The following is a 16,903-nucleotide window of genomic DNA, read 5'->3' on the forward strand; positions in this document are numbered from 1 at the left end:
CACTCCCAGGGCTAGCATCTTGGAGACTTCAGCCTTGATGCAGGCCCGGACTCTGTCAGGGACTCGGTAGGCTCTGTGCCGTACCGGAGGGCTGTCCCCGGTGTCCACGTCGTGGACGCACCAGCTGGTGACGCCGGGGATGAGGGAGAAAAGGTCAGAGAACTGTCCCAGTAACTGGCGACAGTCCTCGCGCTGCTCGGGGGTGAGGGAGGAGGAGAGACTCACTCCCTCTACGGAGCCATCTTTTTCTTTCGGACACAGGAGATTGGGTAGAGGCTCCGTGTCCTCTTCTGCTCCGTCGTCGGTGGCGAGGAGCAAACTCAACTCGGACAGCACGAAGTGGGGTTTGAGGCGGTTCACATGAAGGACCCTCAAGGGGTTCCTGGGGGACTGCACATCTAGGAGGTATGTCACCTGGCTCTTGCGCTCCACCACCTTGAAGGGCCCTGTCCACTTGTCTTGCAGGGCACAAGGTTCCACTGGGGCCATCACCCAGACCTGCTGTCCGGGCTGAAACTCGACCAGAGTGGCATTCTGGTCATACCAGCGTTTCATCTCTTCCTGACTGGCCTCGAGGTTTGCCTCGGCCAGTTCTCGGAATTTCCGAGTCTGATTTTGGAGGGCCAGGATGTATCGAAACACATCTGGAGGGGGCTCTGGGGCCACTGTTTCCCAACTTTCTTTGACTAGACTGAGGGGCCCCCGGACGGGGTGCCCATAGAGCAGCTCGAAGGGGCTAAACCCCAAGGATTTCTGGGGGACTTCTCGGTACGCGAACAGGAGACAGGGAAGGAGGACGTCCCACATGCGCCTCAGGGGCTCTTCGAGACCCATGATCATTCCCTTGAGGGTCCGGTTGAATCGCTCAACCAGGCCTTTACCTTGGGGGTGGTATGGGGTGGTGAACTTGTACGTCCCCCCGCACTGCTGCCAGAGGGACTTCATGTACTTGGAGATGAAGTTCGTCCCTCGATCGCTCACCACCTCTCACCGGAATCCCACTCGGGAGAAGATCCCCATGAGGGCCCGCCCCACTATGGGGGTCGTCACCATTCGGAGGGGAATGGCCTCGCGGTATCGGGTGGCATGGTCCACCAGGACGAGGATAAACCGGTGGCCTAAGGAGGTCCGGGGATCTAGAGGCCCCACGATATCTATTCCCACCCGTTCAAAGGGGGTACTGACCACGGGGAAGGGTTGGAGCGGGGCCTTGCGCCTCCCTCCGCTCTTCCCGCTGGCCTGACACGTGGGGCAGGACTTACAGTGGGCCTCCACATCGGAGCGCATGCCGGGCCAGTAAAAGTGGCTCGGGCAGGCCCACCATCTCTAGGTGGGTTTTTCGCTCTACCTGCTTCCACGGGGAGCTCTCCAGGTCGTTACCCAGTAGGCAGTCCACGGGCATGTCGGTGCAGACCGCTATTCGTAACTCCCCGGAGACGCCCTCCCACTCGAACTGTAATTATTTACAACAAGGGGTGGTGATGGACAGAGTCTCTGAATTAAGCAGAGTACTCTCACCCAGTCAAGAGATCAGGGCTAGATCCAACACCGTTTTTTAGCTCATTGCACCATCCCAGTTTCAGAACCTGGCTGTATGCAAATTAGTCTGTCCCTGGCCCAGTGCATCATGGGAACAGGGCAGACCAGACTACAAAAGCCAATTCTTACACTGGGAAGGAAACAAGCTTCCGGGGACCGGTTTCTGCCATTTCAGGCGTCTTCGGCCCGGCTTGCTTGAATCCTGATGGTGCAATGAGCAAGGGACTCACATCTGAGTATACCCTTCCACGCTTAGGGTGGACAAAATTATTTACAACAAGGGGTGGTGATGGACAGAGTCTCTGAATTAAGCAGAGTACTCTCACCCAGTCAAGAGATCAGGGCTAGATCCAACACCGTTTTTTAGCTCATTGCACCATCCCAGTTTCAGAACCTGGCTGTATGCAAATTAGTCTGTCCCTGGCCCAGTGCATCATGGGAACAGGGCAGACCAGACTACAAAAGCCAATTCTTACACTGGGAAGGAAACAAGCTTCCGGGGACCGGTTTCTGCCATTTCAGGCGTCTTCGGCCCGGCTTGCTTGAATCCTGATGGTGCAATGAGCAAGGGACTCACATCTGAGTATACCCTTCCACGCTTAGGGTGGACAAAATTATTTACAACAAGGGGTGGTGATGGACAGAGTCTCTGAATTAAGCAGAGTACTCTCACCCAGTCAAGAGATCAGGGCTAGATCCAACACCGTTTTTTAGCTCATTGCACCATCCCAGTTTCAGAACCTGGCTGTATGCAAATTAGTCTGTCCCTGGCCCAGTGCATCATGGGAACAGGGCAGACCAGACTACAAAAGCCAATTCTTACACTGGGAAGGAAACAAGCTTCCGGGGACCGGTTTCTGCCATTTCAGGCGTCTTCGGCCCGGCTTGCTTGAATCCTGATGGTGCAATGAGCAAGGGACTCACATCTGAGTATACCCTTCCACGCTTAGGGTGGACAAAATTATTTACAACAAGGGGTTGTGATGGACAGAGTCTCTGAATTAAGCAGAGTACTCTCACCCAGTCAAGAGATCAGGGCTAGATCCAACACCGTTTTTTAGCTCATTGTCCCATCCCAGTTTCAGAACCTGGCTGTATGCAAATTAGTCTGTCCCTGGCCCAGTGCATCATGGGAACAGGGCAGACCAGACTACAAAAGCCAATTCTTACACTGGGAAGGAAACAAGCTTCCGGGGACCGGTTTCTGCCATTTCAGGCGTCTTCGGCCCGGCTTGCTTGAATCCTGATGGTGCAATGAGCAAGGGACTCACATCTGAGTATACCCTTCCACGCTTAGGGTGGACAAAATTATTTACAACAAGGGGTGGTGATGGACAGAGTCTCTGAATTAAGCAGAGTACTCTCACCCAGTCAAGAGATCAGGGCTAGATCCAACACCGTTTTTTAGCTCATTGTCCCATCCCAGTTTCAGAACCTGGCTGTATGCAAATTAGTCTGTCCCTGGCCCAGTGCATCATGGGAACAGGGCAGACCAGACTACAAAAGCCAATTCTTACACTGGGAAGGAAACAAGCTTCCGGGGACCGGTTTCTGCCATTTCAGGCGTCTTCGGCCCGGCTTGCTTGAATCCTGATGGTGCAATGAGCAAGGGACTCACATCTGAGTATACCCTTCCACGCTTAGGGTGGACAAAATTATTTACAACAAGGGGTGGTGATGGACAGAGTCTCTGAATTAAGCAGAGTACTCTCACCCAGTCAAGAGATCAGGGCTAGATCCAACACCGTTTTTTAGCTCATTGCACCATCCCAGTTTCAGAACCTGGCTGTATGCAAATTAGTCTGTCCCTGGCCCAGTGCATCATGGGAACAGGGCAGACCAGACTACAAAAGCCAATTCTTACACTGGGAAGGAAACAAGCTTCCGGGGACCGGTTTCTGCAAAGACAGTTTCACCACGCTGTGGATTGGTTGTTGAAGACTTAAGAGTCGTTATGGTCCTGATGAGAACCCCACCAGTTTGAGGGTTCGAAACGCGTCGACCTAGTCCCAGGCCACCTGAACTAAGAAGCCATCACTGTTTATCTAAGTCGATTGGTCGTTTTAAAATTAAAAAAAACATTACAAACTACGCTTTACAATTAACCTTTATTATTGAATTGTGATTTTTGTTTCACTTTGATTTGCTCCATTTTTATCTTTGGTGCCCCTAGGGACAATTGTGTTGGATGTGTGTGTTGTTTGAAAGAGGTCTGAATGTGGTGCAAGTGGTCTAAAATATAAATGTTTTGTATATATTGTGTACATATTTGTTTATAGAAATTATTGTATATGGTGTTTTCTCACACAGTAATTATTTTTCTTCAAAAAATTGAAATAAGAAAAAATTGAGTTGTATCATTAAATGTTGCAAATGTTTAAGCAGATGTTTGTTTTATTCATAAGGATCAATCAATTTGCATTGTTCAAAAAATTATCAGTCCTGGCATACATATTGTTAGCTGGAGAGATCCAGTCAGAGATGCTCTTGCTCCTGGAGATTTCCTGCTCACAGATGCTCTTTCTCCTTGAGAAATGCTCCTGCTCTTGAGGAGAGCTTCAGTCAGAAATGCTCTTCTCATAGAGAGATCCTGCTCACGGATGCTTATGCTTCTGGAGAGATACAGTCAGAGATGCTCATGCACCTGGAGAGATCCTGCTCTCAGATGCTCCTGGAAGATGCTGCTCTCTCAGATGCTCTTGCTCCTCGGGATGCTGCTCTTTCAGATGCTCTTGCTCCTGGAGATGCTCTTGCACCTGGAGAGATCCTGCTCACAGATGCTCTTGCTCCTGGAGAGATCCTCCTCTTTGAAGCGCTCTTGCTCCTGGAGAGATCAAGCTCTCAAGTTCTCCTGCTCCTGGAGAGATCCTGCTCTTGGATGCTCCTGGAGTGATCCTGCTCTCGATGCTCATGCTCCTGGAGATGCTCCAGTCAGAGATGCTCTTGCTCCTGGAGATGCTCCAGTCGGAGATGCTCTTTCTCCTGGAGCTGCTGCTCTCTCAGATGCTCTTGCTCCTGTCAGAGATGCTCTTGCTCCTTTAGATCCTCTTGCTCTTTGAGATGCTGCTCTCTCGGATGCTTATGGTCCTGGAGATGCTGCTCTCTCAGATCCTCATGCTCCTGGAGATGCTGCTCTCTCAGATCCTCATGCTCCTGGAGATGCTGCTCTCTCAGATGCTCATGCTCCTGGAGATGCTGCTCTCTCAGATGCTCTTGCTCCTGGAGAGATCCTGCTCACAGATGCTCCTGGAAGATGCTGCTCTCTCAGATGCTCTTGCTCCTCGAGATGCTGCTCTCTCAGATGCACTTGCTCCTCGAGATGCTGCTCTTTCAGATGATCTTGCTCCTGGAGATGCTCTTGCACCTGGAGAGATCCTGCTCACAGATGCTCTTGCTCCTGGAGAGATCCTCCTCTTTGAAGCGCTCTTGCTCCTGGAGAGATCAAGCTCTCAGGTTCTCCTGCTCCTGGAGAGATCCTGCTCTTGGATGCTCCTGGAGTGATCCTGCTCTCGATGCTCATGCTCCTGGAGATGCTCCAGTCAGAGATGCTCTTGCTCCTTTAGATCCTCTTCCTCTTTGAGATGCTGCTCTTTTGGATGCTTATGCTCCTGGAGATGCTGCTCTCTCAGATGCTCATGCTCCTGGAGATGCTGCTCATGCTCCTGGAGATGCTGCTCTCTCAGATGCTCATGCTCATGCTCCTGGAGATGCTGCTCTCTCAGATGCTCATGCTCCTGGAGATGCTGCTCTTGCTCCTCGAGATGGTGCTCTCGCAGATGCTCTTGCTCCTGAAGAGATCCTGCTCACAGATGCTCTTGGTCCTGGAGAGATCCCGCTCTCTGAAGCGCTCCTGCTCCTGGAGAAATCCTGCTCTCAGATGCTCATGCTCCTTGAGAGATTCTGCTCTCGATGCTCCTGCTCCTGGGGAGAGCTCCATTCAGAGATGCTCTTGCTCCTGGAGATGCTGCTCTCAGATGCTCCTGGGGAGAGCTCCATTCAGAGATGCTCTTGCTCCTGGAGATGCTGCTCTCTGATGCTCCTGGGGAGAGCTCCATTCAGAGATGCTCTTGCTCCTGGAGATGCTGCTCTCAGATGCTCCTGGGGAGAGCTCCAGTCAGAGATGCTCTTACTCCTGGAGATGCTGCTCTCCGATGCTTCTAAGGAGAGCTCCAGTCAGAGATGCTGATGCTCCTGGGTAGATCCAGGTCTCATGTGCTCTTCTTGCTCCTGGGGAGAGCTCCATTCAGAGATGCTCTTCTCCTGGAGAGATCCTGCTCTCAGATGCTCTTGCTCCTGGAGAGATCCTGCTCTCAGATCCTCTTCTTGCTCCTGGGGAGAGCTCCATTCAGAGATGCTCTTGCTCCTGGAGATGCTGCTCTCTGAGATGCTCTTGCTCCTGGAGATGCTGCTCTCAGATGCTCCTGGGGAGAGCTCCATTCAGAGATGCTCTTACTCCTGGAGATGCTGCTCTCTGAGATGCTCTTGCTCATGGAGATGCTGCTCTCAGATGCTCCTGCTCCTGGGGAGAGCTCCATTCAGAGATGCTCTTGCTCCTGGAGATGCTGCTCTCAGATGCTCCTGGGGAGAGCTCCATTCAGAGATGCTCTTGCTCCTGGAGATGCTGCTCTCTGATGCTCCTGGGGAGAGCTCCATTCAGAGATGCTCTTTCTCCTGGAGATGCTGCTCTCTGATGCTCATGCTCCTGGAGATGCTGCTCTCTGAGATGCTCTTGCTCCTGGAGATGCTGCTCTCAGATGCTCATGCTCCTGGAGATGCTGCTCTCAGATGCTCCTGCTCCTGGGGAGAGCTCCATTCAGAGATGCTCTCGCTCCTGGAGATGCTGCTCTCAGATGCTCCTGGGGAGAGCTCCATTCAGAGATGCTCTTGCTCCTGGAGATGCTGCTCTCAGATGCTCCTGGGGAGAGCTCCATTCAGAGATGCTGCTCTCTGATGCTCCTGGAGATGCTGCTCTCTGAGATGCTCTTGCTCCTGGAGATGCTGCTCTCTGATGCTCCTGGAGATGCTGCTCTCTCAGATGCTCTTGCTCCTGGAGATGCTGCTCTCTGATGCTCTTGGAGATGCTGCTCTCTGAGATGCTCTTGCTCCTGGAGATGCTGCTCTCAGATGCTCCTGCTCCTGGGGAGAGCTCCATTCAGAGATGCTCTTGCTCCTGGAGATGCTGCTCTCAGATGCTCCTGGAGATGCTGCTCTCTGATGCTCCTGGAGATGCTGCTCTCTGAGATGCTCATGCTCCTGGAGATGCTGCTCTCTCAGATGCTCCTGGAGATGCTGCTCTCTCGGATGCTCATGCTCCTGGAGATGCTGCTCTCTGATGCTCATGCTCCTGGAGATGCTGCTCTCTCGGATGCTCATGCTCCTGGAGATGCTGCTCTCTGAGCACATGCTCCTGGAGATGCTGCTCTCTGAGATGCTCTTGCTCCTGGAGATGCTGCTCTCTGAGATGCTCTTGCTCCTGGAGATGCTGCTCTCAGATGCTCCTGCTCCTGGGGAGAGCTCCATTCAGAGATGCTCTCGCTCCTGGAGATGCTGCTCTCAGATGCTCCTGGGGAGAGCTCCATTCAGAGATGCTTTTGCTCCTGCCCTTGCATGCTCTTCTTGCTCCTGGGGAGAGCTCCATTCAGAGATGCTTTTGCTCCTGCCCTTGCATGCTCTTCTTGCTCCTGGGGAGAGCTCCATTCAGAGATGCTCTTGCTCCTGGAGATGCTGCTCTCGGATGCTCTTGCTCCTGCCCTTGCATGCTCTTCTTGCTCCTGGGGAGAGCTCCATTCAGAGATGCTTTTGCTCCTGCCCTTGCATGCTCTTCTTGCTCCTGGGGAGAGCTCCATTCAGAGATGCTCTTGCTCCTGGAGATGCTGCTCTCTCAGATGCTCTTGCTCCTGCCCTTGCATGCTCTTCTTGCTCCTGGGGAGAGCTCCATTCAGAGATGCTCTTGCTCCTGGAGATGCTGCTCTCAGATGCTCCTGGGGAGAGCTCCATTCAGAGATGCTTTTGCTCCTGCCCTTGCATGCTCTTCTTGCTCCTGGGGAGAGCTCCATTCAGAGATGCTTTTGCTCCTGCCCTTGCATGCTCTTCTTGCTCCTGGGGAGAGCTCCATTCAGAGATGCTCTTGCTCCTGGAGATGCTGCTCTCGGATGCTCTTGCTCCTGCCCTTGCATGCTCTTCTTGCTCCTGGGGAGAGCTCCATTCAGAGATGCTTTTGCTCCTGCCCTTGCATGCTCTTCTTGCTCCTGGGGAGAGCTCCATTCAGAGATGCTCTTGCTCCTGGAGATGCTGCTCTCTCAGATGCTCTTGCTCCTGCCCTTGCATGCTCTTCTTGCTCCTGGGGAGAGCTCCATTCAGAGATGCTCTTGCTCCTGGAGATGCTGCTCTCGGATGCTCTTGCTCCTGCCCTTGCATGCTCTTCTTGCTCCTGGGGAGAGCTCCATTCAGAGATGCTTTTGCTCCTGCCCTTGCATGCTCTTCTTGCTCCTGGGGAGAGCTCCATTCAGAGATGCTCTTGCTCCTGGAGATGCTGCTCTCTCAGATGCTCTTGCTCCTGCCCTTGCATGCTCTTCTTGCTCCTGGGGAGAGCTCCATTCAGAGATGCTCTCGCTCCTGGAGATGCTGCGCTCACGTGCGCCGGGTCCTGTGGGATCTGCTGCTCTCGGAGATGCTGGCGCAGCCGCCCTTCCTCGCCGCACGGCGTGTGAGTCAGCAGGCGCTCCTGATTGGCCGGCGCCGCTTCCAGGATGCAGCAGTCACTGGGAGCCTGTGGTCCATGAATAAGCGTCAGGAGGAGCCGTGCCAAGCCGGCCCCGGCGCACCTGCCCATTCATAAAACCTGCGGGCGCTGCCCAGAGAGCGGCCCGCTGGGGGTGCGAGAGGGAGGCGCTGCCGCCTGCAGAGGGGCTTCGAGGCGCCCAGCATCGCCGCGGGAAGCTGAACCCCTCTGGGTACAAGTCTGCGCCAGATCCGCCCGCGTGTGCAGAGGGCACGGCGCGGGCACCGGCCGCCGCTGGGTCATTTCTGCAGGAGTGACCGTGGGTCCTGGTCGGGGCGAGGCAGCCAGGGGTGGGCACTCCCCACACACAGCGAGCACACGCCTCCCTCCCCTCGGTGACAGGAGCGGGGCTGGCAGAGGGCACCGCCTGCACCAGGAGCGGGGCTGGCAGAGGGCACCGCCTGGGATCACTGTGCGAGGACAGCGAGCGCAGGGAAGGCAGGGGGCACGGCGGGCAGCCCCGGGCACCAGGAGCGCACTGGAGAACCCAGATGAATAAATAGCTCCTGGGGCACTCGAGAACCGCATGGCCCCAGGGCACCGGGCACAAACCGAAGCACTACTGGGGGCATAGACCCGGCCACTGCCCGGGCACCGCTGTGAAGTCACCGGGCCTTACCAGGGATCCCAGCACCCCACCCCGGACCCCTGCACGGCTGAAGGACAGACAGGAACGCAGCCTGGAGAGGGCCGGGCACTCGTGGGCAGCAAGGAGCTCCCAGAGGACTGCTGGAGCACTCTAGGCACTATCCGGCGCCTGCAGGGTCACGGCCTTAAGCGCTGCAAAGTCAGGACCAGGCGCTGCCAGGAGCAAAGCAGAGGCGAGGGGGCTCCGGCCCCCGTGGCACGGGGATACTTTGGAGCACTCGAAGACCTTTGCCTGGCACGGATGGCACCGTCCCCTGTGAGCCCCGGGCACTAGCAGGGCAGTTTGTGCCACCAGCGGGAGTAGCGCTTGGTGGCTTCCTGGGCACAGTCGAGAGCATCTGTTAAAGCGCAGGGCTGTCGAGCCCTTTTGTTGTCCTTCCTAATCTTTCCCTGGCACTGCCAGGAAGCTCCGCTGAACGCATCCTGTTTTGACGGGGATCTGGTTTGACACATGGGAATATAATTGATGGCTACCGGGCAGTGCCGGGGATCACACGGTGTGGCACTGTCTAGAACACTGCCGGGAGCTCGCCTTCTCTGGGTGGCAGAAATAGCGACGGCCTGAGGTCTGCGTCAGTGAAAAGAACATCTTTCCAGTGTTTTGCTTCCGCCCTCACATTGAGGAAGGAATCGAGGCGAAAGGGGAAGGCCTTCAGGGAGGGTCTGCCCTGACTTCGAGGAACAGGCGAAGGGTGGAGGGGCGGGCATCACTTCTGCATTCTATTTTGGGGGCATTGCCTCTGCCCTGGGCCTCCTCTGAGCCGGAGGGCTGGGTGTGTGCCCATCAAGCTTGGTTGTCTGGGAGGTGGGCTCTGCTCGGAGCAGTTTCTTGCTCTTTTTATTATTAAATATTAATTCCTCCATCCGTGAGCCTCTTCGAGAGCTGCGTGGGGGTGGCGAGAGTGGCCCAGTTTCGTAGCGAGCTGTCCCTCGGTGAATGACCTCCGCTTGGGGGCTCAGTTTATTGGAGGTCAACCAACCCCCACTGTGCTTTGACCTCGGCCATCGTCCTCACTGGTATGTTGGGTCGACTGTGCCACTGCTTTACCATATTGCTCAAGGGTGGCACTTAGAGACCGGGCAGAGTTGGGTATTTCTGGTGGAAGGGAATCCCACTGGGGTCTGCCGCCATATTGTGCCCCACTTTTTCCCTCCCAGTTACCCCTCACTTGCTGGCTGGTGATAGGAGGTAGCAGACTGGTTGGAGGGAGAGGAGGAGAAATAGGTGGGGTGGGTTGGGGTGATAACAGTTAGCTGGGCAGAATGGGTAGGGAGTAGCAAGTCAACTAGTTGGCCTGCCCCACCGAGCAGTGGGCTGACGGGAACTGAGATTAGCGGGGTTGGTTAGCAGTGGGTCAAGAGAATAGTTGGGGAGCTGTGAGCACACTCTCAAAGTTCACGAATTAGTGAGTTGGGTCGAAGGGCTGGTGAGTGGTGTTCTGGGCAAAAAAGGTTGGGATTATCAGGTAGTGTAGGAGGGTTGTTGAGTTGGCAGGGGGGTAGGTCATTCGTGGGCCGGGCAGAGGGCAGTTGAGTTGGCAGGGGGTAGGTCATTCGTGGGCCGGGCAAAGGGCAATCAGTGAGTCGTGGGCAAGGCAGAAGGGGGTCGGTGAGTCCTGGGCAGGGCAGAAGGGGGTCGGTGAGTTACTAGCTGGGAAGAGGGGTCAGTGAGAAGCTGGGTAGAAGGGTCGGTGAAGCAGCTGGAAAGAGGGGTCTGTCAGTGAGTTGTGCGCTGGGCATAGGGGGCCGGTGAGTGGTGGGAGGACAGAGGGGTCGGTGAGTCGGGGGCTGGGAAGACAGTCCTGTTAGTTGCAAAGAGGGGTTGGAGAGCCTCCAGGCAGCCCCGTGGGAAGGATTCAATGGCGGGCCACACTGCAAGGGTGGTGAATGGCCTACTTTCACGTTGGGCGGGCTGACGTGGGATGAGAGTGCCTCCAGCCGCTCAGCCCTGACTGCGTGGCTATTGATTACCTATCCGGCAGATGGAAAGCCTGCCATTGCAACAGGAAGCTCCCTCGACAGTCTGATTTATTTTCGTGAGTTGCTGTGATTGTACCGTAGGAGGTCAAGCCTTTTTCTGTGCCGGATTGTGTAATTTGTTTTTTACCACTTTCAAACTCTTTGACCAGATGTCTCCTTGGGTCCACTCCAGACTTCTTGCACCAACTCATTTGCCATTTGGATGTTGAAATTGAGTCTAGCTGTTGTTCTCCAGGGTTTCTAGTTGGCCACCATTGCTTGTCACCCTGGATATTGAGTGCCTGTGCTGGGATTTGGGTTTTGGGGCAACCCTAGTTGACTTTCATTGTCCACACGTCCTCCATGCTTGTTGACTGATGTTCTTAGGTGGTTGTCCATGAACTGGGAGGTCCCGCCGGGCCTTGCCACCTAGGCCTTGCCAACGTGTCAGCCCAGACTATGAGAGAACCGCCTTCCAATAGCCATTTGCACCGTTGCCCGTTACCAAACCGGGCCCAGGCCGGCCCTGCCATGGATCTCCTGCAGAAAAGCAAGTACAACCACTTGCGCAACGAGTCGGTCAGCTCGGTGGAGGATGTGTTGATGGTGGGGGCTGTATCCCCGTCTGCGTCCGAGCTTATGGGCCCCCAGTCCTTACCCAGCTCGGTCTCGTCGTCTTCTCTGACCCCCATGTTGCCCATTGGTGAGCTCTCGGAGTCTGAGGACAGCCCCACCACCCTCTGCTCCTTCTTTCCCAAGATGGGCAACATCAAACTGTCTAACCCGGCCAACTTACTGAACTTGAAGGGCTTTTCGGCGGGTGGGAAGGACTCTGTGAGCCCAGGGGACACGGGCTCGCCCGGTGGGCCTGCACCGGCACTAGACTCCAGCCCAGACTTAGCCAGGACTATCACTGTCTTCTCACAGGATATGAACAAGCTGAGCTGTGGGAGGAAGAGCCGAGTGGAAGGAGGCCAGCTAGGCGGCGATGAGTGGACCCGACACGGCAGCTTCGTGAACAAGCCCACCCGGGGGTGGCTGCACCCAGACGAACAAGTGATGGGGCCTGGAGTCTCCTACCTGGTCCGGGTGAGTACACCTCTTTTTATACGTCTGTCTCTGCACGCCATGTGTGTTCTGGGCCTCCTCATGTCAACACTTGAATTTTTGAGATGTAGTCCAGTGCTTCCCGCTCTGTAGGTATCCGCACCCAGGCTACTGACCCCCCAGTACATTCTGGTGTTCTGCCACGGGCCGCTGGCACTGCTCGGCCAATGCACCTCACAGTACACCCTAACATGAGCATTCTCTGCCAATGCTGGGGCATAAAGCGGCTGGTTCTCTTCTAGTAGTGCCACCTCTACTAAGACTCTAAAAGTTCTGCCATTGCTCCTCCATGTTGCCTCCCATCAGCACCTGCTGCTCCACTTCCTGGAACCACACACAGCTCTAACCTTACACCTCCATCCCAGCGTACAGCATCCCTCCTCTATCATCCCACTCACACCTGTGCCAGTCGCCTTTACTCCTGCAGAGCACACTGTGAGACTCTTCTTTTACAAATGGTAGCTCAGCCAGTGCACCTCTGTCCTCACAGCTAGGACCCCTTTTGTAGTCAGTGCTGAGATTGACTCTTAGCTTCACCAGAGGGCCACAGTCCAGGCAGTCAGCAGTCCTGATCCTCACTGCAGATAAGACCTGCAGTTTTTAATGCCTCTAACTCCTTCATCGCTGCCCTACAACAGGTTCGATACGTATCTCCTGCACACCATGGAGTCAGAGTAAGGAGGCGCAGACATTGCTTTCGTGATGCACCTCAATTCTTTATCGATCAGCCCCCACTGTTACAGTTTTTGGATTCCTAAATGGCTCTGCTTTTTGCTCTTCGTTTTTGACTTGCAGCCTTGCCTGGTGTTGTACAAAGTTCTGCTTATGCACCTCATCTCTGGCCTACAGCCTTGTCTGCTGTTATGCAAAGGTTGGCTTAAGGAACCTTGTCCTTAGCTCTGTCACAGCAACCCTCATGGGTCACAGCACCCGTCATTGACCCCAGCACTCCTCACTCTTCCAGTACTTGGGCTCTCCTACAGCTCGCCGAGTGTGCCTTGATACAGACAGGCATCATTCCTTCCAAAACACTTTCCGATCACTGTACCTCTGTTTTTAACTTCCGCATCTTCTGCTCTGTCGCAGGGGCACTGGCCAACTCTATCAGTGTAAATCCAGTGGGACCTGCAACATCATTAGGTGTTCAAGCAGCACAAAGAGGGCCTGCCCCCAATCCTGGCTTGCAGCATATCCAGGTATTGCCCACAGGTGTCCACAGATATCGCATCTCAGTACCCCAGTCCTGGCCTTCAGCATCTCCTGGTATTGCACATGGGAGGGGCACAGATAGTTCATCTCAGTACCCCAGTCCTGGCCTACAGTGTCTCCAGATATTTCCCACGAATTGGGAGGGCACAGGCATTTCCGCAGTACCCTAGTCCTGGCCTTCAACATCTCCAGATATTGCCCTTGGGTGGCGGGCACAGACAGTTCATCTCAGTACCCCAATCCAGGCATAAAGTATCTCCAGGTAATGCCCACGGGGGAGGGCACGGGCCGTTATTTTTGGTGCCCCATTCCTGACCTTCAGCATCTCTAGCTATTGCCCATGGGGTGGCACAGACCGTTCATCTGAGTACCCCAGTCCTGCCTACAGCATTGCCAGGTATTGCCCATGTCCGTACTGTCGCTGTCCCAGGGCCACTTGTTCTTCTGTGTCAGTACTGTATCTCTGTCTTTGGGCCACTCTTCTTTCTCTGTCAGTTCTTATTCCAGTTCTAGGGCAACTCTTCTCACAGAGCCCGAACAATATCCCATGGGTACTCTTCCTTCTGTGCCAGTACTGTATCTCTATCCCATGGCCACTCTTCCTTCTGTGCCAGTACTGTATCTCTATCCCAGGCCACTCTTCCTTCTGTGCCAGTACTGTATCTCTATCCCAGGCCACTCTTCCTTCTGTGCCAGTACTGTATCTCTATCCCAGGCCACTCTTCCTTCTGTGCCAGTACTGTATCTCTATCCCATGGCCACTCTTCCTTCTGTGCCAGTACTGTATCTCTATCCCAGGGCCACTCTTCCTTCTGTGCCAGTACTGTATCTATATCCCAGGCCACTCTTCCTTCTGTGCCAGTACTGTATCTCTATCCCAGGCCACTCTTCCTTCTGTGTCAGTACTGTATCTCTATCCCAGGGACGCCACTCTTCCTTCTGTGTCAGTACTGTATCTCTATCCCAGGCCACTCTTCCTTCTGTGCCAGTACTGTATCTCTATCCCAGGCCACTCTTCCTTCTGTGTCAGTACTGTATCTCTATCACAGGCCACTCTTCCTTCTGTGTCAGTACTGTATCTCTATCCCAGGCCACTTTTCCTTCTGTGTCAGTACTGTATCTCTATCCCAGGCCACTCTTCTTTCTGTGTCAGTACTGTATCTCTATCCCAGGCCACTCTTCCTTCTGTGTCAGTACTGTATCTCTATCCCAGGCCACTCTTCCTTCTGTGTCAGTACTGTATCTCTATCACAGGCCACTCTTCCTTCTGTGTCAGTACTGTATCTCAATCCCAGGCCACTCTTCCTTCTGTGCCAGTACTGTATCTCTATCCCAGGGACGCCACTCTTCCTTCTGTGCCAGTACTGTATCTCTATCCCAGGCCACTCTTCCTTCTGTGCCAGTACTGTATCTCTATCCCAGGGCCACTCTTCCTTCTGTGTCAGTACTGTATCTCTATCCCAGGCCACTCTTCTTTCTGTGCCAGTACTGTATCTCTATCCCAGGCCACTCTTCCTTCTGTGTCAGCACTGTATCTCTATCCCAGGCCACTCTTCCTTCTGTGTCAGTACTGTATCTCTATCCCAGGCCACTCTTCCTTCTGTGTCAGTACTGTATCTCTATCCCAGGCCACTCTTCCTTCTGTGTCAGTACTGTATCTCTATCCCAGGCCACTCTTCCTTCTGTGTCAGTACTGTATCTCTATCCCAGGCAACTCTTCCTTCTGTGTCAGCACTGTATCTCTAGCCCAGGCCACTCTTCCTTCTGTGCCAGTACTGTATCTCTATCCCAGGCCACTCTTCCTTCTGTGTCAGTACTGTATCTCTATCCCAGGCCACTCTTCCTTCTGTGTCAGTACTGTATCTCTATCCCAGGCCACTCTTCCTTCTGTGTCAGTACTGTATCTCTATCCCAGGCCACTCTTCCTTCTGTGTCAGTACTGTATCTCTATCCCAGGCCACTCTTTCTTCTGTGTCAGTACTGTATCTCTATCCCAGGCCACTCTTCCTTCTGTGTCAGTACTGTATCTCTATCACAGGCCACTCTTCCTTCTGTGTCAGTACTGTATCTCTATCACAGGCCACTCTTCCTTCTGTGTCAGTACTGTATCTCTATCCCAGGCCACTTTTCCTTCTGTGTCAGTACTGTATCTCTATCCCAGGCCACTCTTCCTTCTGTGCCAGTACTGTATCTCTATCCCAGGCCACTCTTCCTTCTGTGTCAGTACTGTATCTCTATCCCAGGCCACTCTTCCTTCTGTGTCAGTACTGTATCTCTATCCCAGGCCACTCTTCCTTCTGTGTCAGTACTGTATCTCTATCCCAGGCCACTCTTCCTTCTGTGTCAGTACTGTATCTCTATCCCAGGGACGCCACTCTTCCTTCTGTGTCAGTACTGTATCTCTATCCCAGGCCACTCTTCCTTCTGTGTCAGTACTGTATCTCTATCACAGGCCACTCTTCCTTCTGTGTCAGTACTGTATCTCTATCCCAGGGCCTCTATTCCTTCTGTGCCAGTACTGTATCTCTATCCCAGGCCACTCTTCCTTCTGTGTCAGTACTGTATCTCTATCCCAGGCCACTCTTCCTTCTGTGTCAGTACTGTATCTCTATCCCAGGCCACTCTTTCTTCTGTGTCAGTACTGTATCTCTATCCCAGGCCACTCTTCCTTCTGTGTCAGCACTGTATCTCTATCCCAGGCCACTCTTCCTTCTGTGTCAGTACTGTATCTCTATCCCAGGCCACTCTTCCTTCTGTGTCAGTACTGTATCTCTATCCCAGGCCACTCTTCCTTCTGTGTCAGTACTGTATCTCTATCCCAGGCCACTCTTCCTTCTGTGTCAGTACTGTATCTCTATCCCAGGCAACTCTTCCTTCTGTGTCAGCACTGTATCTCTAGCCCAGGCCACTCTTCCTTCTGTGCCAGTACTGTATCTCTATCCCAGGCCACTCTTCCTTCTGTGTCAGTACTGTATCTCTATCCCAGGCCACTCTTCCTTCTGTGTCAGTACTGTATCTCTATCCCAGGCCACTCTTCCTTCTGTGTCAGTACTGTATCTCTATCCCAGGCCACTCTTCCTTCTGTGTCAGTACTGTATCTCTATCCCAGGCCACTCTTTCTTCTGTGTCAGTACTGTATCTCTATCCCAGGCCACTCTTCCTTCTGTGTCAGTACTGTATCTCTATCACAGGCCACTCTTCCTTCTGTGTCAGTACTGTATCTCTATCACAGGCCACTCTTCCTTCTGTGTCAGTACTGTATCTCTATCCCAGGCCACTTTTCCTTCTGTGTCAGTACTGTATCTCTATCCCAGGCCACTCTTCCTTCTGTGCCAGTACTGTATCTCTATCCCAGGCCACTCTTCCTTCTGTGTCAGTACTGTATCTCTATCCCAGGCCACTCTTCCTTCTGTGTCAGTACTGTATCTCTATCCCAGGCCACTCTTCCTTCTGTGTCAGTACTGTATCTCTATCCCAGGCCACTCTTCCTTCTGTGTCAGTACTGTATCTCTATCCCAGGCCACTCTTCCTTCTGTGCCAGTACTGTATCTCTATCCCAGGCCACTCTTCCTTCTGTGTCAGTACTGTATCTCTATCCTAGGCCACTCTTCCTTCTGTGCCAGTACTGTATCTCTATCCCATGGCCACTCTTCCTTCTGT

At 53.8% G+C, this 16,903-nt stretch overlaps 1 protein-coding gene across 4 annotated transcripts in view; it reads left to right on the forward strand.

Annotated features, from left to right (window-relative positions):
* SHC1 (SHC adaptor protein 1) overlaps window positions 1-16,903 on the forward strand; it is a 135,747-nt gene that overhangs the window by 52,538 nt on the left and 66,306 nt on the right. For 3 of the 4 annotated variants that reach the window (XM_078671073.1, XM_078671071.1, XM_078671072.1), the window contains one exon: window positions 11,855-12,016. In XM_078671073.1, the coding sequence (XP_078527199.1) occupies window positions 11,858-12,016 (159 nt within the window). In that variant the 5' untranslated portion in view covers window positions 11,855-11,857. Of the gene's footprint in view, window positions 1-11,443; window positions 12,017-16,903 lie in introns of those variants that run through there. The other variant, XM_078671070.1, reaches the window with a different exon arrangement.

The sequence above is a fragment of the Lissotriton helveticus genome, chromosome 12, assembly GCF_964261635.1.
Source record: "Lissotriton helveticus chromosome 12, aLisHel1.1, whole genome shotgun sequence".
NCBI classification, from domain to species: domain Eukaryota; kingdom Metazoa; phylum Chordata; class Amphibia; order Caudata; family Salamandridae; genus Lissotriton; species Lissotriton helveticus.